The sequence below is a fragment of the Mixophyes fleayi genome, chromosome 1 (genome assembly GCF_038048845.1).
Source record: "Mixophyes fleayi isolate aMixFle1 chromosome 1, aMixFle1.hap1, whole genome shotgun sequence".
In the NCBI taxonomy this organism is placed as follows: Eukaryota; Metazoa; Chordata; class Amphibia; order Anura; family Limnodynastidae; genus Mixophyes; species Mixophyes fleayi.
The window spans coordinates 457,818,008-457,843,622 of record NC_134402.1 but is presented as its reverse complement, the minus strand read 5'-3'; the positions used below and the strand labels follow the sequence as shown (position 1 = coordinate 457,843,622).

Here is a 25,615-nt window from a genome sequence, read left to right as displayed (position 1 = left end):
GTGTATGAGGGGTATTATCAGTCTAACTGAGCACATGCCCAGTGTATGAGGGGTATTATCAGTCTACCAGGGCACATGCCCAGTGTATGAGGGGTAATATCAGTCTAACTGAGCACATGCCCAGTGTATGAGGGGTATTATCAGTCTACCTGGGCACATGCCTAGTGTATGAGGGGTATTATCTGTCTACCAGGGCACATGCCCAGTGTATGAGGGGTATTATCTGTCTACCAGGGCACATGCCCAGTGTATGAGGGGTATTATCTGTCTACCAGGGCACATGCCCAGTGTATGAGGGCCATTATCTGTCTACCAGGGCACATGCCCAGTGTAATGCCCTTGCTGTAGTGAATGGAAGCGAGAGCCGGTAACTATCTCACAACACAACAATCAGGGTCTAAAACTGCTATAAAATGTAGGATAAATACAGGACGCTGTGTGGTCAGTGACCGTCCATCTCTGCTGTACATTATAGACCTAAATTTCAGCCTGCTCCTGCTTTCTTACGGTTCCCCCAATCTTGACACCCCAACTCTTGCAGGGCTCCCCAATTCTGAGGTCTCCTGCTTTCTCAGCACTCCCCCTTTCTCAGCACTCCCCCTTTCTCAGCACTCCCCCTTTCTCAGCACTCCCCCTTTCGCAGGGCTCCCCATTTCTTGGGGCTCCACATTACCACCTGGTTGCGCAGAGAATAGCGCAGGTGACGCTATGCGATGTAAAACCCACCTTTCTTTATTGGGTGCATCTGGCTGATCTGTCCCCCATTGTGCGTTGAGACAGACAGTGAAGACATGTTTATCTTTGGGGATGTCAGGACATTTGGGGTCCCAGCAGGTGAGTAACTAAAAAGCCCCGAACCAAAACTCTGCCGCCGGCCTTCTCGCCTGTTGCTGTCTATAGCGGCTTGTAGCTCTCCGGGGGAACTCAGACCCCTCTTCTCACATTCATACGGGTACAGGTACTTCATGTATCTGGGAAACAGAGAGAGATTCTATCATCTGGTATAATCACACACACTTATATACACACAGTTATACACAGTTACAGGGAAATATACACCGATCAGTCACAACATTAAAACCACCTGCCTAATATTGTGTAGGTCCCCCTGGTGGCACCAAAACAGCTTTGACCCATCGTGGACTCCACAAGACCTCTGAAGGTGTCCTGTGGTATCTGGCACCAAGACGTTAGCAGCAGATCCTTTAGGTCCTGTAAGGTGCTAGGTGGGGCCACCATGGCTCGGATGTGTTTTTCCAGCACATCCTACAGATGCACGAATGGATTCAGATCTTTGTCATGTTCCTCAAACCATTCCTGAGCAAATTTTGCAGTGTGCCGGGGCGCATTATCCTGCTGAAAGAGGCCACTGCCATCAGGGAATACCGCTACCATGAAGGGGTGTACTTAGTCTGCAACAATGTTTAGGTAGGTGGAACGTGTCAAAGTAACATCCACATGAATGCCAGGACCCAAGGTTTCCAGCAGAACATAGCCCAGAGCATCACACTACCTCTGCCGGCTGCTTTCTTCCCACAGTGTATTCTGATGCCATCTCTTCCCCAGGAAAACGAAACACATGCACCCGGCCGTCCACATGATGTAAAAGAAAACGTGATTCATCAGACCGGGCCACCTTCTTCCATTGCTCCATTGTCCAGTTCCAGCGCTCACGTGCCCATTAATTGCGCTTTTTGCAGTGGACAGGGGTCAGCATGGGCAGCCCCCTACGCAGCAAGCTGAGATGCACGGTGTGCTCTGATACTTTTCTATCAGAGCCAGCATTAACTTTTTCAGCAATTTGTGCTACAGTAGCTTTTCTGTGGGATTGAACCAGACGGGCTAGTCTTTGCTTTCTACGCGCATTAATGAGCCTTGGGCGCCCATGACCCTGTTGCTGCTTCACCAGTTGTCCTTCTTTGGATCATTTTTTGGTAGGTACTAACCACTGCATACTGGGAACACCCCACAAGACCTGACGTTTTGGAGATGCTCTGATCCAGTCATCCCAATTTGGCCCTTGTCAAAATCGCTCAGACCTTACACTTGCCCATTTTTTCTGCTTCTAACACATCAACTTCAAGAAGTGACTGTTCACTGGCTGCCTAATATATCCCACACCATGAAAGGTGCCATGGTAACAAGATAATCAATGTTATTCATCTCACTTGCCAGTGGTTCTAATGTTGTGACTGATTGGTGTATACACACTAATCTCTACTACCCTCTGATATCTCCGGACAAACAGTGAGGGACCCCCTCTCATATCCCTGGACAGACAGTGAGAGATCCCCTCTGATATCCCCGGACAGACAGTGAGAGACCCCCTCTGATATCCTCGGACAGACAGCCAGTGAGAGACCCCCTCTGATATCCCTTGACAGACAGTCAATGAGAGATCCCCTCTGATATCTCCGGACAGACAGTGAGAGACCCCTCTGATATCCCCGGACAGACAGTGAGAGACCCCTCTGATATCCCCGTACAGACAGTGAGAGACCCTCTCTGATATCCTCGGACAGACAGTGAGAGACCTCCTCTGATATCCCCGGACAGACAGTGAGAGATCCCCTCTGATATCCCTGGACAGACAGTCAATGAGAGACCCCCTCTGATATCCCCGGACAGACAGTGAGAGACCCCCTCTGATATCCCCGTACAGACAGTGAGAGACCCTCTCTGATATCCTCGGACAGACAGTGAGAGACCCCTCTGATATCCCCGTACAGACAGTGAGAGACCCCTCTGATATCTCCGGACAGACAGTGAGAGACCCCTCTGATATCCCAGTACAGACAGTGAGAGACCCCTCTGATATCCCAGTACAGACAGTGAGAGACCCCTCTGATATCCCCGGACAGACAGTGAGAGACCCTCTCTGATATCCCCGGACAGACAGTGAGAGACCCCTCTGATATCCCCGTACAGACAGTGAGAGACCCCCTCTGATATCTCCGGACAGACAGTGAGAGACCCTCTCTGATATCCCCGGACAGACAGTGAGAGACCCTCTCTGATATCCCCGGACAGACAGTGAGAGACCCCTCTGATATCCCCGTACAGACAGTGAGAGACCCCCTCTGATATCCTCGGACAGACAGTGAGAGACCTCCTCTGATATCCCCGTACAGACAGTGAGAGACCCCTCTGATATCTCCGGACAGACAGTGAGAGACCCCTCTGATATCCCCGTACAGACAGTGAGAGACCCCTCTGATATCCCAGTACAGACAGTGAGAGACCCCTCTGATATCCCCGTACAGACAGTGAGAGACCCCCTCTGATATTCCCGTACAGACAGTGAGAGACCCCTCTGATATCCCCGTACAGACAGTGAGAGACCTTCTCTGATATCCCCGGACAGACAGTGAGAGACCCTCTCTGATATCCCTGGACAGACAGTGAGAGACCCCTCTGATATCCCTGGACAGACAGTGAGAGACCCCTCTGATATCCCCGGACAGACAGCCAGTGAGAGACCCCTCTGATATCCCTTGACAGACAGTGAGAGACCCCTCTCATATCTCCAGACAGACAGTGAGAGACCCCCTCTGATATCTCTGGACAGACAGTGAGAGATCCCTCTGATATCCCCGTACAGACAGTGAGAGACCCCTCTGATATCCCCGTACAGACAGTGAGAGACCCCTCTGATATCCCTGGACAGACAGTCAATGAGAGACCCCTCTGATATCCCTGGACAGACAGTGAGAGACCCCTCTGATATCCCCGGACAGCCAGTGAGAGACCCCTCTGATATCCCCGTACAGACAGTGAGAGACCCCCTCTGATATCTCCGGACAGACAGTGAGAGACCCTCTCTGATATCCCCGGACAGACAGTGAGAGACCCTCTCTGATATCCCCGGACAGACAGTGAGAGACCCCTCTGATATCCCCGTACAGACAGTGAGAGACCCCCTCTGATATCCCCGGACAGACAGTGAGAGACCCCTCTGATATCCCCGTACAGACAGTGAGAGACCCCCTCTGATATCTCCGGACAGACAGTGAGAGACCCCCTCTGATATTTCCGGACAGACAGTGAGAGACCCCCTCTGATATCTCCGGACAGACAGTGAGAGACCCTCTCTGATATCCCCGGACAGACAGTGAGAGACCCTCTCTGATATCCCCGGACAGACAGTGAGAGACCCCTCTGATATCCCCGTACAGACAGTGAGAGACCTTCTCTGATATCCCCGTACAGACAGTGAGAGACCCCCTCTGATATCCCCGTACAGACAGTGAGAGACCCCTCTGATATCCCTGGACAGACAGTGAGAGACCTTCTCTGATATCCCCGTACAGACAGTGAGAGACCCTCTCTGATATCCCTGGACAGACAGTGAGAGACCCTCTCTGATATCCCTGGACAGACAGTGAGAGACCCCCTCTGATATCCCTGGACAGACAGTGAGAGACCCCTCTGATATCCCCGGACAGACAGTGAGAGACCCCTCTGATATCCCCGTACAGACAGTGAGAGACCCCTCTGATATCCCCGTACAGACAGTGAGAGACCCCTCTGATATCCCTGGACAGACAGTGAGAGACCCCTCTGATATCCCCGTACAGACAGTAAGAGACCCCTCTGATATCCCCGGACAGACAGTGAGAGACCCCTCTGATATCCCCGTACAGACAGTAAGAGACCCCTCTGATATCCCCGTACAGACAGTGAGAGACCCTCTCTGATATCCCTGGACAGACAGTGAGAGACCCTCTCTGATATCCCTGGACAGACAGTGAGAGACCCCCTCTGATATCCCTGGACAGACAGTGAGAGACCCCTCTGATATCCCCGTACAGCCAGTGAGAGACCCCTCTGATATCCCCGTACAGCCAGTGAGAGACCCTCTCTGATATCCCCGTACAGACAGTGAGAGACCTTCTCTGATATCCCCGTACAGACAGTGAGAGACCCCCTCTGATATCCCCGTACAGACAGTGAGAGACCCCCTCTGATATCCCCGTACAGACAGTGAGAGACCCCCTCTGATATCCCCGTACAGACAGTGAGAGACCCCCTCTGATATCCCTGGACAGACAGTGAGAGACCTTCTCTGATATCCCCGTACAGACAGTGAGAGACCCTCTCTGATATCCCTGGACAGACAGTGAGAGACCCTCTCTGATATCCCTGGACAGACAGTGAGAGACCCCTCTGATATCCCCGGACAGACAGTGAGAGACCCCCTCTGATATCCCTGGACAGACAGTGAGAGACCCCTCTGATATCCCCGGACAGACAGTGAGAGACCCCCTCTGATATCCCTGGACAGACAGTGAGAGACCCCTCTGATATCCCCGTACAGACAGTGAGAGACCCTCTCTGATATCCCTGGACAGACAGTGAGAGACCCCCTCTGATATCCCTGGACAGACAGTGAGAGACCCCTCTGATATCCCCGTACAGACAGTGAGAGATCCCTCTGATATCCCCGTACAGACAGTGAGAGACCTTCTCTGATATCCCCGTACAGACAGTGAGAGACCCCTCTGATATCCCCGTACAGACAGTGAGAGACCCCCTCTGATATCCCCGTACAGACAGTGAGAGACCTTCTCTGATATCCCCGGACAGACAGTGAGAGACCCCCTCTGATATCCCCGTACAGACAGTGAGAGACCCCTCTGATATCCCCGGACAGACAGTGAGAGACCCCCTCTGATATCCCCGTACAGACAGTGAGAGACCCCCTCTGATATCCCCGTACAGACAGTGAGAGACCCCTCTGATATCCCCGGACAGACAGACAGTAAGAGACCCCTCTGATATCCCCGGACAGACAGCCAGTGAGAGACCCCTCTGATATCCCTGGACAGCCAGTGAGAGACCCCTCTGATATCCTCGGACAGACAGCCAATGAGAGACCCCTCTGATATCCCTGGACAGACAGCCAGTGAGAGACCCCTCTGATATCCTCGGACAGACAGCCAATGAGAGACCCCTCTGATATCCCCGGACAGACAGTGAGAGACCCCCTCTGATATCCCCGTACAGACAGTGAGAGACCCCTCTGATATCCCCGGACAGACAGTGAGAGACCCCCTCTGATATCCCCGTACAGACAGTGAGAGACCCCTCTGATATCCCCGGACAGACAGTGAGAGACCCCTCTGATATCCCCGGACAGACAGTGAGAGACCCCTCTGATATCCCCGGACAGACAGACAGTAAGAGACCCCTCTGATATCCCCGGACAGACAGCCAGTGAGAGACCCCTCTGATATCCCCGGACAGACAGACAGTAAGAGACCCCTCTGATATCCCCGGACAGACAGACAGTGAGAGACCCCTCTGATATCCCTGGACAGCCAGTGAGAGACCCCTCTGATATCCTCGGACAGACAGCCAATGAGAGACCCCTCTGATATCCCCGGACAGCCAGTGAGAGACCCCTCTGATATCCCTGGACATACAGCCAGTGAGAGACCCCTCTGATATCCCCGTACAGCCAGTGAGAGACCCCTCTGACATCTCACACAAGGACATGGGTGTCAGACTCACTGGGTTCTCAGCGTGAAGGCTGCGCTGGTGATGGACGTTGGCAGACTGAGGCCCTTGGTGATCTCTCTCCAGATCTTCTTATTGATGACTTCCACCAGTCCACCCTTCTCTGTCACCAGCCGGTACAGCGAATACAGATCCAGGACTTGCTTTGCCATTATCGGGATTCGATTCACCGGCGTCCCTGGGAACAAGTAATGGTATAATAATGGTATAATGATATAAATGAGGTGAGGAGTGATGTCAGGACGGGCGTTATACTGAATAAAGGTAATATACAGGATGTAAAACTAGCTGGGGTGAGGTGTGACATCAGGACAGGCGTTAGGGAATATATAGGGTGTAAATCTGTCTGGGGTGAGGAGTGACATCAGGACGGGAGTTATACTGAAGAAAATGAATATCTAGTATGAATTAGGGATTTGTGAGCATGAGTTTAGGGCACAGACTTACAGGCAGTTGTACATACGCCCTATATGTGTCACCCAGCGCTGCGTTCACCAGGAAGCCCCCATAACAGTGATATACAGACAGGGAGAGGGCCGCACAGTTACTACTCCCAGCACAGCGACTACAGTCCATATAAACTGAGGTCAGAGCACAGCGCAGGGCGACAGGCTAAGGATGGACAACAACCCACTGAGCGTGTATCAGACCATCTCTCTGTGTAGAGATAATTGTAATTTAATTTGAGGACTTAATTAAGAAATATAAGGGGTTAAATAGCCCATCAATCTCGACTGTCGTTTGCTGCAGAAAAAATAATTACAAAACACACAATGATGCACTTTCTACTGCTCAGAATATTTATGGAGCATGTTGCGATAAATCTATGGAAAGTCTTTTTTCCGCTCCAGTCTTTATGTTGTCAATTAGCTCTGATAATCTCCGTCCAAATGCTCATCTTTGTGCTTCTTAACAAAGTGTCTGACCTGCAATAATTAACCTGTGTTTTGCCTTCTGAGCTTTATTGTTTTGTGTGGATTTATGAGAACGGTCTCAATAGGCGGCTGCTGCTGACTACATCTGTTTCAGAGGAGATTGGACAAGCAGGAACACACGACAGCCGAAAGAAACAACATCTTTTCTTGACCTTTGCATTGACCTATTGCCGCCATGACTGGAGGGAGCCATTTCTGCGGAGTGTTAAGCGGGGGGCCGCGGAGGACCCCAGATCACTATCATTTATCACTTATTATTGTGCCGAAGTCACAGACATTTAACACATCGTGATAGATACTTCACCTGTGTCGGCTGCTGCTCATACAAATCTACGGGCTACTTGTTTACATATTGGCAGCACGGTGGTGTAGTGGTTAGCACTTCTGCCTCACAGCACTGGGGTCATGAGTTCAATTCCAACTATGGCCTTATCTGTGTGGAGTTTGTATGTTCTCCCCATGTTTGCGTGGGTTTCCTCCGGGTGCTCCGGTTTCCTCCCACATTCCGAAAACATACTGGAAGGTTAATTGGCTGCTAACAAATTGACCCTAGTCTGTGTCTGTGTGTGTGTTAGGGAATTTAGACTGTAAGCCCCAATGGGGCAGGGACTGATGTGAGCGAGTTCTCTATACAGCGCTGCGGAATTAGTGGCGATATATAAATAAATGATGATGATAAAGTAAAGGCGACTCTTAAAGACCATTGCTGGGTCGGACATGTAGAAGATACAGAGACAGTATAGTAATGCACCATGGTCCATACAACCATGAATGGGGCCCATCAGTTTGGAATTAAGGATACAATAGTGGGAGGTGAAACTGGGTTTGTCGTATTCTTTTCTTATGTCTAATATATGTTGGGTTTCTGGATAACCCCGGTGACCTGTCATCCAATGATCAGAGACCTGTACAGTACATTCAGCCATGTGTGAAGTGATCTTGTCTGTGAGCACCACTAACCGGCTTGTTCTAGGTACGGTGCCAATCCAATCCTCACACATGGAAACCAGTAAGCACCGAGGTCCACTGATGGGTACGTCATAAAATTTGGTCAATATACAAAGAAGGCAGAACCTATTATCTACCGCCAAACATTTCACACTGCTATCTAATGCCAACGTTTTGTATTTTGGAAATGAAAGAGATTTCCATGCAAAAATATATATCAGAAGCAAAGTAAGGCCATTTAGGAAGCGGCGGCGGCGGCAGGATTTGGGCAGGAGGAGGGAGAGAGGTCGGGTACGTTGAGATGGTCAGTATCTAACCTGACTTATGCAGGATGTAAGTGAGCAATTCTGCATGAGAACCAGTGTATATGGGTGCTCTCGGCTACACGAGAAGACGCACTTAATGTACAGCGCTACGTAATATGTTGGCACTTTATAAATGGAGAATAATGATAATAACGAGGAGAGCGTTCTAGATTCCTGGAATTCGCTCTGGAGCGGCTTCTGGTTACAACTTATAGATAGAGAGAGATATTATCGTTCAGCAGTCGGATTTAGCGCCACCAGTAGCAGCTGAGTGATGCTCAGTGATGGGGCGGTAAGTGGACTCGTACTGATACTCCATCAGGGGCTGACTGGCAAATCTTAGCCTGGAGGGTGTGACTCGACTCAGCAACCTATTAGGAAAATTTTAAAGGAAAGAAAATGTAGGTGGCCCAGTGACACAGCTCAAGATAGCCCACTATGGGACCAGCCCGGAGAACAGATGCCCCCCAGCCCAGCTGGCCCCTGTTCTCCATCCAGTGCTCGACCCCTCTGGGCTTCCAGTCTAATTTTGCACAAAAAAAAGTAATACAGATGGCGACAGTCTTCATAGGGGTTTTTAAATAAGGAGAAGCCCTAAATCCTGTGGGATCTTCCTCTTTTCTCCTATAAACAGACCTCCTAAGCAGAGAGTTTGCCCAGAAGACTGAGACGATAACAATTGATTGCACGTGAACAAAGGTATTGTGTGAAATGAATCGTAGGACAGTTCTCGCACCGTCCTGCACTTTCTATGGAGGAAGAACAAAGGCGTTTAAAGCAAGAGTGCAAAAAGGTGAAGATTTAGCGTTTTCTGACGTGAAGCGTTATCATGTGCGACAGCGGAGGAGCGGAGAACCTCAGGGTGTGAATATAACGCGACGGACGTCTGCGCGCTGTAACGTATCTGTCAGGATCTGGAGGAATCTGAATCATGAGACTCGTCCCAAATAAACTCTCAGGGTTAATATTATAGCTCTGACTCAGAGTATAAGTCACCATTTCCCAGCACACTAAATCCTCCTCCGCTGTCTCCACCTCTCGCCGCTTGGGGCGTACAGCGCAGGATGAATTCATCACTGATTACATCTGGAAAACCTATGAAAGGACATTTATAAGCGCAGTTTGACCAATGCAAATAAGCCCCAAACACAGAAAACTGTCAGATATAATAAATAATGTCCGGGAGACTCCTGAATTCCGGGTAGGTGTCCCGGAAGAGCCGGCCAGTCTCCTGCACACTGCCTATTGTGTGTGATGGGGTCTCCATGATGCGATTCCCAGGACCCCGATCCCCTCCGCGCTCACAGATCACCTGCCCTGTAACAGTATGTATATAATATGTGCTATATCTAGTGTATGCAGAGAATGTACAATACATGCACAGAATCAGTTTCATAAATACAGAGATAGAATCCTGCTTGGTGAAATGATTGTATTGTAAATTGTGAGTCACCAGAATAGACACTAATGTAGATGAAGGGGGATGAGCAGGACGGAATGCTCCTATATATATCTATATACATAATTATATATTGTACGTGCTGTACAGATCGTGTAATAAGACATCAGACGCTACAGCTACACAATCTGCAGGGAATCACAGTGCTAACCTATACTTATAATGACAGCCACGTACTGTCAGGGAATGCACCTGGGGTGATACATAAATCTCCGGCTCATACTATTATCTGACTAGCGGCTGTACTAGTACTATATCTCAGATCATGATACCCGTCACCCCCTGACAATGTGGGAACCTCCTCTCTGACATCCCAACGACAGCTCAGTATAGGACGAGATCCCAGACAGACATCACACCTCTACAACGTCTGCTGATATATTATTGTGACATCAATCTCACCAGAATCTGCCACCACTTCCCAGAAGAGCTAATGTTTGTGGATGTCAGTGAAACCTTTCATATCCATTCTATTGATTGCGACCAATGTAGACTGCTGACTGGATGTGTGTTATTAAAATGATTTCACATTAGCGGCTTCTGTCTGTAATAATGGGGTACTAAGCGCAAGAGGATGCAGTATAAAGGGGTGATGTAAAATCTCTGTACACCTACAGACCTGTGCGGCCTATTTATTGGAGATTGCAAAGTTGGTCGTTAAGCATCAATTCTTATCGCAGCTATAAGAGATGAAGTGTGAAAGCAATTTATCGGAGGCGACTGATCATCTGGAGATGTCTTTCGCCCCTTTGTTAGCGCAGAGCTGAAGGGCCGCTACAGTGCAAAATGTGACGGTTTCCAGCCAAACACTGTGTGCTGCGGTGCACACAGAAAAGATAGATAGAATAATGATCTAACAGTAATTGCCATAAGCAGAGCCCCCAACATGACACCTTCTGCCCGGTACAAAATGCTCCTCTCCCAATCCCCTACTCCCCCTTTACTCTAGCCCATACTTGCCAACTCTCCCGGAATGTCCTGGAGACTCTCGAAATTCGGGTAGGTCTCCCGGACTCCCGGGAGAGCAGGCAAGTATCCGGCAAACGGCAACTTGCTGTCATAATGACGCGATTTGCGGTGAATCTCGTCATTTTGCCCCCGCTCCCCACGACAAAACGGCACTTTGTTGTAGGGGGTGGGGCCAAAATGCCACGATTCGCCGCGATGCGCCCCTTCCGTCCTCCAACCACGCCCCCTGCCCGGGATCTCCCGGAATGAAGTTTTAAAAGGTTGGCAAGTATGATATAATGTGAGATGTTCAGTAACAGAGCATGGGGCAGACTTAAGGGGGTTTCTAGGTACCCAGGTCAGCCCTTTCTCTAAGCATGGCACCCGCTCCGTTAGTAGGTGTATTAGATGTACTATAACACATTGTCTGCAGCCTAGGACACATTTCCATGGGCATCTGCATGTTGTTTCATGAACATCGTCCACAACAAAATGGCCGCCATCACTTTTCTCTCTAGTGTATTATTTATACAGTTGTGTATCTAGTGCTCAGTGTTTGTCTGACAGAAAGTAACTGTCCTGTTATCACTGAGCCTGATGTCAGCGCTGGGTGAGTCACTAAGTTTAATAGTTTTTCCTGTAATTGGGTGTGAGAGGAGATTGATATTGGATTTGTAGAGTAATATGATTTTGGTTAGATGGTCATATTTATATAAAGCAGTTATCACATTAATGTACAGCTTACTTTATGCCTCAATCGTTTTATGTAACATTTTATTACATTTATGTACATTTTACTGTTCTAATCTAGTTTTCATATCTGACTACAGCACTGCTGCCTAATATCTGTTTTGTATGCAGTTCTGAATTGTTTTGCTGAATGTGTGGACACTGCACAGTACCACTTCTATTTATGTCATGTCCATGCTGTATATATGGACACTGCACAGTACCACTTCTATTATGTCATGTTCATGCTGTACATATGGACACTGCACAGTACCACTTCTATTATGTCATGTCCATGCTGTATATATGGACACTGCACAGTACCACTTCTATTTATGTCATGTTCATGTTGTATATATGGACACTGCATAGTACCACTTCTATTATGTCATGTTCATGCTGTATATATGGACACTGCACAGTACCACTTATATTTATGTCATGTTCATGTTGTATATATGGACACTGCACAGTACCACTTCTATTATGTCATGTTCATGCTGTACATATGGACACTGCACAGTACCACTTCTATTATGTCATGTTCATGCTGTACATATGTACACTGCATAGTACCACTTCTCTTTATGTCATATTCATGTTGTATATATGGACACTGCACAGTACCACTTCTTTTTATGTCATGTTCATGTTGTATATATGGACACTGCATAGTACCACTTCTATTATGTCATGTTCATGCTGTATATATGGACACTGCACAGTACCACTTATATTTATGTCATATTCATGTTGTATATATGGACACTGCACAGTACCACTTCTATTTATGTCATATTCATGTTGTATATATGGACACTGCACAGTACCACTTCTATTTATGTCATGTTTATGCTGTATATATGGACACTGCACAGTACCACTTCTCTTTATGTCATATTCATCTGTCAAACTGACACCGAACAAAAACAGGGAAATTAGTCAGTATATGAAGGGGTGAAAACCCTCCGTCTGGAAGAAAACACACAAACAACAACATAATACCAGTTTCCAGATGCACCACATGTAGTGACTGGGAGACACTACACTAAACTATAGCAACCAATCACGCATCGGCTTTCATTGACTACCATGTACTGTACAGATAAAAGCACACTGCTGATTGGCTGTAATATTGAGCAATGTTATAAACAGCCCTGAGAGTTAGACATTGGTATATATTATAGTATATGGTGGCAATGAGCATTATTGTGTTTGTTTTGTATCGTAAACAATGGGAAGTGTGGGAAAGATTCACCTGGGAAACAGATTACAATACATCACACTCTACTTCTGCTTTTCACACTTGTTTTCAAACTCCCTGTGTTTGATTAGTTATCTGGAGTTAAAAGTGTTATTGAACATCTGCTATAGTCAACCCAGGTCACCGTGATTGGAAAACAGGTGTGAAAAGCAGAAACAGTGTATTCTGTGACTGTGAGTGAAGGCGGGTAGGGAATATTGGGGATTACAGGGTCCGGGAACTGGACGGAGCCTGGTGCCAGCTGCAGGGGTGGTAGTATAGGTAAAAATCTGGGGCCTGATTCATCAAGGTACGCAAACACATACGCATCTGCTAAACGGGACTTGAGCTACGTAAAACACCACATACGCAGCGCAAACAGAGCAGATACGGCACTCAAAGTCAACTCAATCTCAAACTCCAACGCAAATATAACGGTTTGCGTCACTCAAAGTATGAAACACAGATGCGTATGCGTTTGCGTACCTTGATGCATCAGGCCCCCTGGATCTTATATGGAAGAAATTGTATTGTATTCTCGGCAGCCCATCCATACATTGATTTCCATTGTAACTGTGATTTATAGGCGTCCGCACAGTGAGAGGAATAGGATGAAGCCGATTCTTTGATACAAAACATGAGGGTGAGCAGCGGCTGAGACACAAAACCAGATTTCTGAGTATTGAAAAGACATCCGTCCCTGTCCTGTGCTCCGGCACATAATGGATGTAATAGAGTTTGTTTCACTCCCAGCTCATTCATATTGTGTCTCCAGATAACTCTACTGCTCTACAGACACTTTACACAGTGGTAGTTCAGGTAACAATGTAATACTAGCGGGGGACGACCAGCACTTCACCAACACATTATAAGCAGCCAGAAATGTCCAGATATCCTAGATCTCTCCATGCCCACTATGCTCTAGGGACGGGGCAAAGAGGGAATGGAGACCAGACCTGAGATAGCTGCATCGAGAGGGTCAGAGAAACGGGGGAGCGGGGCGACACAACTGAAGAGGACCATTGTTCAAGTCAACGTCTGACTATAATATATATAAAAGGGTGAGTATTACTGAGCTCAATAATATACATGACATAACCGGAATGTTTATATTTAACTAATAAGTTCATGACATTTGCTCGCTGGTCTGCCACAGGCAGCCATATAAGGGGGTGGAGCTTCTCTAACTGAGCAGGCATTAAGTGACTGACAATTTTGCAAACTTGCTTTGGAGAATGTTTAGTGGTCGTTTAATAGAATTCCTTCACACACCATACATTAACAAGGTGTTCTAGAAAGTAAGATGTACCCATCTCCTATCCTAATGCCCTGCAGGGAAATATATTATATGACAGATGATAAAAGCCACATAGGTCATATATTCAGTCATTATTCTGATTAGTGCAGTAGTTGCTGTCCCAAAGGAAAATCAGTAAACACAGGAGGGATACAAGAGTAATAAGTGATGCTAGAACAACATGCATGACAGTACCAGTCAAAGAGATGCTAGAGCCACAAGGTGATGCACCAGTGATAGAGATGCTAGAGCCACAAATATGACAGATATGGAGATGATAGTGCTACAAACATGATAGCATCCATGATGGAGATGCTAGAGCCACAAGTATGACAGTTTTGGAGATGATAGAGCTATAATAGTGGAAGCACCAGTGATAGGGATGTTAGAGCTACAAGTATGACAGCTTTGGAAATAATAGACCTATAATTGTGGAGGCACCAGTGATAGGGATGCTAGAGTCACAAATATGACAGCTTTGGAGATGACAGACCTATAATCATGGAGGCACCAGTGATAGGGATGCTAGAGCTACAAGTATGACAGCTTTGGAGATGATAGACCTATTATCGTGGAGGCACTAGTGATAGGGATGCTAGAGCTACAAGTATGACCTCTTTAGAGATGATAGACCTATAATTGTGGAGGCACCAGTGATAGGGATGCTAGAGCTACAAGTATGACAGCTTTGAAGATGATAGACCTATAATTGTGGAGGCACCAGTGATAGGGATGTTAGAGCTACAAGTATGACAGCTTTGGAGATGATAGACCTATAATCGTGGAGAACCAGTGATAGGGATGCTAGAGCCACAGGCAGTGAAACGCTGAAGCAGAGGCCTGTATCTCACAGTGTTCCTGTACTACTGGTAAGTACATGCTATAGTCATACAAAGGGCGATACCACTCCATACAGATATATAATCGGGCTCTGTAGATTGTACGTTATCCGGGGTGGGGCAGGTCATGACCTCAGGTCATGTATGAGGCTCAGGGTTCTCTGTACAATGCAGTCTTTTTCTAATCATTAGACTGTAACACAATTAGCCCTGGTCCAGCTATGGTGGCTGTGTGCGGCCTTGTTGTAGGTGACCTGGAGCAGACAGGGAACGCCAGCGAAAGATTGATGTTCCTTCTGCACAAAGGCCGGACACCATGTTCTCTCTTTCATCCCTCTTTACTTAACCTAATGAATCCGAGCTCCATTAATCCTGCAACGTCTCTATAAGGAAGATGCCAGTCTTCCGGGCTGACAAAAGGAGCTTTCTAATAGAGGAAGAGTAATGACACTGGGGGCTCGTCCCTCACAAATCTCCACAAAGCTCTTTTCAAGGGAAAGGTCCATTGTTTGTTCACAATTAGCTGGCAAAGTGATTAATGACGGGGATTTATTAGGTGATACTGGCTCTGCATTTAGCCCTATTGCTTATTAAGAAGGATATTTTCACAGCTCTGCCATGCTCTGAAAACTGAGTTTATCACCCATTTACAGCCTCTCATGCCCATAGGGTGAGTGCCATCAGCTTACGTAATGGGGCACCGGGGCAGATCTACCATAATATCGGGGACTTATACTTCAGGGACAGAGCTGTACTGACAGTGTGTTCCCCAAAGCCTAAAACCCACTGGAAACTAAGAATCGTTCTGCCAACAAGCTGCATCAAACATGGACCCCCAACATGACCCCTTCCACTGGGGCAACTACCACTTCATTTATAGTGAGTGACAAAGATTATTGGGACCCTTTGAAAAAGCCAAGTGGAGTTACAAAAACATGGGAACATAAACATTGGTGGGGATGGTGGGGTAAAGGAGGCCTTATATTAAATTAAGGAGGAGGTAATTTCCACCTACCGCGTATTAGCCGTATGTGGCCTGCGAGGGGGCTCTATGAGTGTATTAGCCTAGGGCAGCCTGAGACCTTAATCAGGCCCTGTTTGATACACATCTAAAAACTAATCTCTAAGTGTCTGAGAGAACAACAGTAACGATAAATAAATGTATCTGACACCATGGTGAGATCTCCGGCTCCCGACGGTGAGTTTCAGGGATATTATGATCTGTGATTCGGCAGCTTCTGGCAGTCTGACAGGGAGGGGGAACGAAGCCGCAGGGTGCAGAGGATTGGCACAGTATGCGGGTAAAGGCTGATTCACCATCTAGGGGTCAGGCAGCTAATTGTGACTTAGTATTTCAGAATGACCTCCTGTCACCGGGCTGGGTGTCTGGGACACAAGGTATTAGGAGGAATGAGCATCGTCATGCAGAACTTATCCTCCGCTACGGATGTATTTATTCTGCTTTGGTGAGACAGGAAAAGACAGCACCGCTCATTTATAACAATTAGATGAGGGCTGTGTAGAAGCACTTTTGGTGGAGGAGCCTATTGCTCATGTTGGCTAATTCCTCTGTCCAGCTGACGAATGGAGAAGACGGTAATTGGTTGGACGCCAGAGACCGGAACTGGTGCTCACATTCATTAAGCTGTGACAGCTGCGTTATTTACACGAACTGACCGAGCTACAAGACTGGGAGGCGGCATCAATGCAGAAGTATATGAGGACACATAACTATCAGGCTGATTTCCATCCATAGATAGATAGACAGACAGACAGACATATAGATATATAGACGGACAGACAGTTAGATAGATGATAGATAGATAGATACGCATCTGTGTTTCATACTTTGAGTGAAGCAAACCGTTATATTTGCGTTGGAGTTTGAGATTGAGTTGACTTTGAGTGCCGTATCTGCTCTGTTCGCGCTGCGTATGTTGTGTTTTACGTAGCTCAAGTCCCGTTTAGCAGATGCGTATGCGTACCTTGATGAATCAGGCCCTAGAACCTGATTGGTTGCTATAGCAACATCTCCACTTTTCAAACCAACAAGAAAAACTCTCAGCTTGATACATTTACCCCCAAATCTTTTCTTAATAAAAAAACCAACAATAATCAGTTGTATAAGTATTCACCCCCTTGTTTTTATACTTGGTAGAAGCCCCTTTAGCGACAACTACAGCTGTGAGTCTATTTGGGTCTATTGCTATTAATACAACACTTTATAATTGTGAAGAAACACAGTAATAAAACAAGACTGGGTATTAACAGGCAATCAAAGCGGTAAGAGGGCGCTGCTGGCAAACTACAGGAAAATTGGAGTTAGATATACATTGGGGCTGACGCAGAATTGGTTGCAACATGGGAATAAATTACTCTTCAAAAAAGAGCACGGAGAACAAGCGTATTTCAGCCCGTAGACATTCGCTGTATACATTCGCCTCTGCAGCATATGCGTCTAGTTTACGACAAGTCACCATCAGCGAGTATATGCATCTGTCCTATAGCAGGTGTAAAGCATACACCTCTTAACATTGTGCATATGTGTGTTTTTCCGCTTGTCCGTGTGAGCCGCATTTGTGTCAGCACCCTGTCCCACCTCGCAGCTGGGCACAAGGGTCAGATAAATGGTGGTCAACATCAGCGCATTTGTGTCTGCTCGCTCTCATGCCCAGAGAGACTTCACGCTAGGAATATGCTACACAAACTGGCGTACCTCCCACCCCCCCACAGTGCATCCAGCCAGACTGCTGTGTGGCTAGATCATCCAATCACAGGTATGTTGGTCGAGGGGTAAGAGGGTTGTTTGAGTGGAGATGGAGAATAAATAAGTTTACTGTGAACTGTGTAGAGGGGGTAATAGGGTACAATAGCCTGGGAAGGGTAAGAGGGCAGTTTGATAGTTTGAGTTTGGATGAGAGACGCAGATCTTGGGTAGAACGGTGGTATAGAGTTGGGAGATATTATGAGACAAGTGAGGAGATGTATGTCGGTGCAGTTTTGCTGATGGCCTTGTACGTTAGTAGAAGAATTTTATGCTGGTTTCGGTAGAATATAGGGAACCAATGAAGGGACTGACAAAGTGGAGCAGTAGAAGAACTTTGCGAGTAAAGACAAGTTACTGCATTCAAAATAGATTGTAGGATGAGAGTCTGATTCGGGGAAGACCAGTAATTAGGGAATTGCAATAGTCAATGCGGGAGATGATGAATTAGTGTCTGCAGTGTCTTGTGTGAGATATGTGCGTATTCTGAAATGTATATAATAGGATTTGCTTACAGACAAAGGACAGTTCTGAGTCAAGTATAACACCTAGGCAGCAAGCTTGAGGGCTAAGGTTTATTGGCATGTTCTCATCAGATATAGAGATGTCAGGTAGGCAGCTTTTGCTATCTGGTTGCATATAAGAAGCTCAACAATGAACAAGCAATTTGATAATTAGGATGAGAACCAGGCTAGGACAGTGTCCTGAAGACCTAGGGACTGTAGCGTCTGTATGAGAGGAGAGTGGTAACCAGTGTTATATGCAGCACAGAGATCCAGGAGAATTATTAATGTCCTTTAGAGTCACCATTTATAAATCCACGGACTACCTTAGACAGTGCAGTCTCTGTGGAGTGTTGGGAAGACGTCTGACCGGGAGGGTCCAATAGGTTGTGAGAAGAGTGTTGGCAAAATCATTACACAGATTCACCAAAGCAAACTTAGATATAAAAGAGTATATAAAAAGGTGGTCATGGAGGAGTTAAGGAAAGATTTCCAAGTTGTTTGTTTATGTTGCCCAGTGATAAGAATTCCTGAATAAATCCATCTTGATAACACGAGGTAAGAAAATAAAACATAAAAAGGGTAAAGGGGGTGAATAGTTTTTATAGCCGCTGTATAATCTCATCTTCTGTACAACTAGACTTCGATCTTTCATCCGTAAACCTCACGTGAAGAAGGGACCTTTGTGTCCTGAAAAGCCCACGGTGTCTATCAGCTAGTTAACCATTTAAAGGATTCATTTTAAACAATTTGTTCCAGGAATTGGAGCACAGTGTTGTAGACAAAGCCCCACAAACCTGATCACAATGCAACATGTGGTGATGAAATATTGTGAATCGTTGGCAGTTCCTTACATTGTATTGTGTCCGCCGGCACCAGGAAATGCTGCGGTTTTATCCGTATTGATGAGGCGGTTTGCAGGCCTGTCATTTTATTCAGTAATGAGGATGGCTCTGTTATTATGGAAGTGGTTTATCAAGCTAATCATCTAATTGTGCCGCTATTATAAGACGTGGACAATGTATCAGGCTTGCTGGGCATGTACACGACATTCGTCACGCCTTTGCATTATGAGGTGCGTCGGACTGAAGATATAAAGGTTATTTTTCATGCCTGCATCTTTTCCTGATTATATTTGGGGAGCAAACGTGTAAAACTCCACAAGAGCTCATCTGTTGTTAAATATACACATAGACCTGAACATTGGCAAATCAATGCTCGCCCTCCACGTCCTACCAACAGTGAATGTGATATTACACCCGTATAGGGTGAAAGTGATACAGCCTCATGTAAGTAAGGCAGGGACCACTTGACAAGCCCTGATTAATGATGTTAGGGGTCAGAGGTAAGAGCGAGGGATGTTGACCTCTCCCCCCATCACTCTCCGATAGGGCCTCTGAAGCTCCTGGGAGGAGAGCCGGCCACAGATCTCCTTTCAAGTCTCTCACTGAAAGTTATAGAGTTATCTTCCAGGAATACAGAAGCCCCTTCCTCTGATTTATTGAGCTATTTAACCAGTTGATTAACAGAGATGTCAGCTGCAATGTAACGCGTTCCACCACATTCCTATATTGTGTATACAATGCCCATGTGTGTGTGTGATCCGGTATAAACTTGTGCCCTTTTCAGGTAGTTCCCCCAAAATCTCCTTCCCATTACCTTCAGTAACAAGAAACAAACATTCTAGAACGTCAGCAGTACCAGAACCACATTTCACTTTTCTGCGCCCCACCCACAGCTACCCCCCACCCCCCATTACGCCACACAGGTCATCTGTACAAAAAGATATAGGTGTAAAAAATATATATATATTCTACCAGAATTGTAAAATGTTTATGCTGTTGGTCATACATAAGAAAACATTTGTGTCAAGACGATGAGAAGAGTGTCAGCCTTCTGCCCCAGAGATCCTGCTGCTCTAAGCCAGGGCCGGGGAGGCATCTCTCCAAATCTGGGCCTAAAGGTAACCCACGAGAATGATGGATCTGAACCACTCCATGTATTAAGTTCTGTGGATCATACATGTCACATATAAGCTCCGTGTCTTATCACTTGGGTCAGGTTACGTCACAGGATAACAGAAGGGAACGGAGTGGACTGTAGGTTGGATGGCTCGGTTCTGACATGAGGGTCAGCATTAGACCTCCAGGTATTCACAACTACGTGGCAGCAAGCTGCTGATCTGTACACCATCTGTTCACAATGCATCTTCTCTAGCAGACTTCAGACATACACAAGAAATGTCTGTTGTTATACAACACCCCTGGGATTAGAGGAATGTATCACTGTGGTGCTGCCTATCCCAAAATCACAGAAAAGGCAAAACAGTTTTCTATGTGATCTGTTCCATGGCAGACTCCTCATTCTCCAGCCCCCTGTACACCCCTAAGAATTAGACGTCTCTCCTAGCATTTTACAACTGTATCTTCCAAGAACTGGAAGACTAACAGGAATGATCACAACATGCCGTATGCATCAGATGCTAGTATAACCCTTTCACTGCCAGGTACCTATGTATTGTAAGACGTCAGTTATCATGATGAACTGGGAGGTTAGAGAGGACGTTGTACAGCCTATTAAATGCCAGAGAACACCCATCAAAAAACAGGGAGTACCCATCATACAGAACGAGTACCCATCATATACCACAGTGAGTACCTATCATATACCACAGTGAGTACCCATTATACAGAACAGCAAGTACCCATCATATACCACAGTGAGTATCTATCATATACCACAGTGAGTACCCATTATACAGAACAGCAAGTACCCATCATATACCACAGTGAGTACCTATCATATACCACAGTGAATACCCATCATACAGAACAGCAAGTACCCATCATATACCACAGTGAGTACCTATCATATACCACAGTGAGTACCTATCATATACCACAGTGAGTACCCATCATACAGAACAGCAAGTACCCATCAAATACCACAGTGAGTAACTATCATATACCACAGTGAGTACCCGTCATATACCACAGTGAGTACCCATGACACAGAGCAGTGAGTACCCATCATATAGTCTAGTGAGTACCCAATGATACAGAACAGTAAGTACCCATCATATACTACAGTGAGTACCTATCATATACCACAGTGAGTACCTATTATATACCACAGTGAGTACCCATCATACAGAACAGCAAGTACCCATCATATACCACAGTGAGTAACTATCATATACCACAGTGAGTACCCGTCATATACCACAGTGAGTACCCATGACACAGAGCAGTGAGTACCCATCATACAGAACAGTGAGTACCCATCATACAGAACAACGAGTACCCATCATACAGAACGAGTACCCATCATATACCACAGTGAGTACCTATCATATACCACAGTAAGTACCCATTATACAGAACAGCAAGTACCCATCATATACCACAGTGAGTACCTATCATATACCACAGTGAATACCCATCATACAGAACAGCAAGTACCCATCATATACCACAGTGAGTACCTATCATATACCACAGTGAGTACCTATTATATACCACTTTGAGTACCCATCATACAGAACAGCAAGTACCCATCATATACCACAGTGAGTACCTATCATATACCACAGTGAGTACCTATCATATACCACAGTGAGTACCCATTATACAGAACAGCAAGTACCCATCATATACCACAGTGAGTACCTATCATATACCACAGTGAATACCCATCATACAGAACAGCAAGTACCCATCATATACCACAGTGAGTACCTATCATATACCACAGTGAGTACCTATTATATACCACAGTGAGTACCCATCATACAGAACAGCAAGTACCCATCATATACCACAGTGAGTAACTCTCATATACCACAGTGAGTACCCGTCATATACCACAGTGAGTACCCATGACACAGAGCAGTGAGTACCCATCATATAGTTTAGTGAGTACCCAATGATATAGAACAGTAAGTACCCATCATATACTACAGTGAGTACCTATCATATACCACAGTGAGTACCCATCATACAGAACAGCAAGTACCCATCATATACTACAGTGAGTAACTATCATATACCACAGTGAGTACCTATCATATACCACAGTAAGTACCCATCATACAGAACAGCAAGTACCCATCATACAGAACAGTGAGTACCCATCACACAGAACAGTGACTACACATCATATAGTCTAGTGAGTACCCAATGATACAGAACAGTAAGTACCCATCATATACTACAGTGAGTACCTATCATATACCACAGTGAGTACCCATCATACAGAACAGCGAGTACTCATCATATAGCCCAGGGAGTACCCATCACATACCCAAGTGAGTACCCATCATATACCCCAGTGAATACCCATCATACAGAACAGCGAGTACCTTATCATATAGCCCAGAGAGTACCCATCACACAGCCTAGTGTGTACCCATCATACAGAACAGTGAGCACCCATCATATGCCCTAGTGATTACCATTCATACAGAACAGCAAATACTCATCATATAGCCCAGGGAGTATCCATCATAGAGTCCAGAGAGCACCCATCATACAGAACAGAGAGTACCCATCATATACCCAAGTGAGTACCCATCACACAGCCCAGTGAGTTCCTATCATACAGAACAGCGAGTACCCATCATATACCCCAGTGAGTACCCATCACACAGCCCAGTGAGTACCCATCATATACCCCTGCGAGTACCCATCATATACCCCAGTGAGTACCCATCACACAGCCCAGTGAGTACCCATCATATACCCCTGCGAGTACCCATCATATACCCCAGTGAGTACCCATCACACAGCCCAGTGAGCACCCATCATATACCCCTGCGAGTACCCATCATATACCCCAGTGAGTACCCATCATACAGCCCCGAGAGTACCCATCACACAGCCACGAGAATACCCATCACACAGCCCAGAGAGTACCCATCACACAGCCCAGAGAGTACCCATCATACAGCCCCGAGAATACCCATCATACAGCCCAGCGTGTACCCATCACACAGCCCAGAGAGTACCCATCATACAGCCCCGAGAATACCCATCATACAGCTGATGTCTCTGAGTATCTGCCAGCATTTCCAGCACAACAGCCACCATATGAGTGCAGTTGCTTGTGGTATATACCTAGTAAAAGTACCACATCTCTGGCCAGTAAGTCTCAGGTGCCTGTATGAGGCGAATGACCAGTTATTGTATTTTCATCATAAATTCATTGAATGAAACACAAGTCCCCAATATTGCCGTCTAGCAGGTGACAGCGGTACAGATGCCCAGGCTGCATCCTGACTGGACAGATTAATGCAACTAGTAAACACCAATGTCAGAGGTGCAATCAGACAGAAAGGGGGAAGATAGGACACAAAGTGAGTATAATCTGTCTTTCATTCCCATTTACTGAATGTAATAAAGTATATAGTATATACTCCCAGGGGAGCCATCCTCCCACATCCTGCCCACCTCCTAGAGATTGGGGCCTCGATGACGCAATTTGCGTCAGTTTTTCCCCTGCCCGCCACTATGAAATAATGCATTGTGCCGTGGCAGGAGGGGACACAATAACGTGATTAGCCGTGTCATGGCCGCTGCGTTGTGCAGTGAAGGTCACATGATGTGGAAGTCGGCTTATTGAGCAGATAATAAGGTCGTGAGTAGTATACACTGCGCTTAGTGAGTCCGATGTGGGCTGTGCGTAACACCAGCCATTGTACTGACGCTCAGCATAGAGAAGGATCTGTAGGGTATGGCCTGTAAAGAGCTCTGTGTACAGCTCACACCACAGTCACACATTTCCATGCAGAGAACCATCATCATTTCACAAGGACCTGGCAGTTTCCATGTTCTCGGTAACACATCCTCTCCAGTTTGCTCTGAGAGCTGGTGAAGAGGCCTCTTTATGGGTTTGCGGGAAGCTGCTATTTTACTCCCATCTCTCCCCCTCCTCCCGGTTTTATGGGGCATGAAGCACGGACATGAATTTCTGGCCACTATCAGGTTTGTTTCATAAAGACAAAGAGATACTGTTCACTAATATCTCATATGGCTCCTTCTATACAGCATGACTGTAACATAACGAGGCGCCTGGGAACCGATATAAAATGTCTCTTGCTACAATAAATGTGTGGGGGGTTCTGGCTACTTTCTTATTTTGGGTGCATGCTGTAATTATAGGCGTACTTGTATTATTTACAGTGTTTTACTCTTTATTGTAAGACTATACTGTCCACTATACTATATGTAACATTATCCCATCTCCTACTGCCCACTATATTATATGTAACATTATCCCATCTCCTACTGCCCAATATACTATATGTAACATTATCCCATCTCCTACTGCCCACTATACTATATGTAACATTATCCCATCTCCTACTGCCCACTATACGATATGTAACATTATCTCATCTACTGCCCACTATACTATATGTAACATTATCCCATCTCCTACTGCTCAGTATACTATATGTAACATTATCCCATCTCCTACTGCTCACTATACTATATGTAACATTATCCCATCGCCTACTGCCCAGTATACTATATGTAACATTATCCCATCTCCTACTGCCCAATATACTATATGTAACATTATCCCATCTCCTACTGCCCAGTATACTATGTGTAACATTATCCCATCTCCTACTGCCCACTATACTATATGTAACATTATCCCATCTCCTACTGCCCACTATACTATATGTAACATTATCCCTACTGCCCACTATACTTCATGTAACATTATCTCATCTACTGCCCACTATATATATATGTAACATTATCCCATCTCCTACTACCCTGTATACTATATGTAACATTATCCCATCTCCTACTGCCCACTATACTATATGTAACATTATCCCATCTCCTACTGCCCAATATACTATATGTAACATTATCCCATCTCCTACTGCCCACTATACTATATGTAACATTATCCCATCTCCTACTGCTCAGTATACTATATGTAACATTATCTCATCTACTGCCCACTATACTATATGTAACATTATCCCATTTCCTACTGCCCAATATACTATATGTAACATTATCCCATCTCCTACTGCCCACTATACTATATGTAACATTATCCCATATCCTACTGCCCACTATACTATATGTAACATTATCTCATCTAC

At 46.0% G+C, this 25,615-nt stretch overlaps 1 protein-coding gene across 3 annotated transcripts in view; it reads right to left on the bottom strand.

The window, feature by feature from the left end:
* ARID3C (AT-rich interaction domain 3C) overlaps window positions 1-25,615 on the bottom strand; it is a 151,072-nt gene that overhangs the window by 7,920 nt on the left and 117,537 nt on the right. For all 3 annotated transcript variants that reach the window (XM_075193754.1, XM_075193755.1, XM_075193753.1), the window contains exons 4-5: window positions 6,514-6,697; window positions 727-971 (exon numbers count right to left, since the gene is read on the bottom strand). In XM_075193754.1, coding sequence (XP_075049855.1) covers window positions 727-971; window positions 6,514-6,697 — 429 coding nt within the window. The remainder of the gene's footprint in view (window positions 1-726; window positions 972-6,513; window positions 6,698-25,615) is intronic.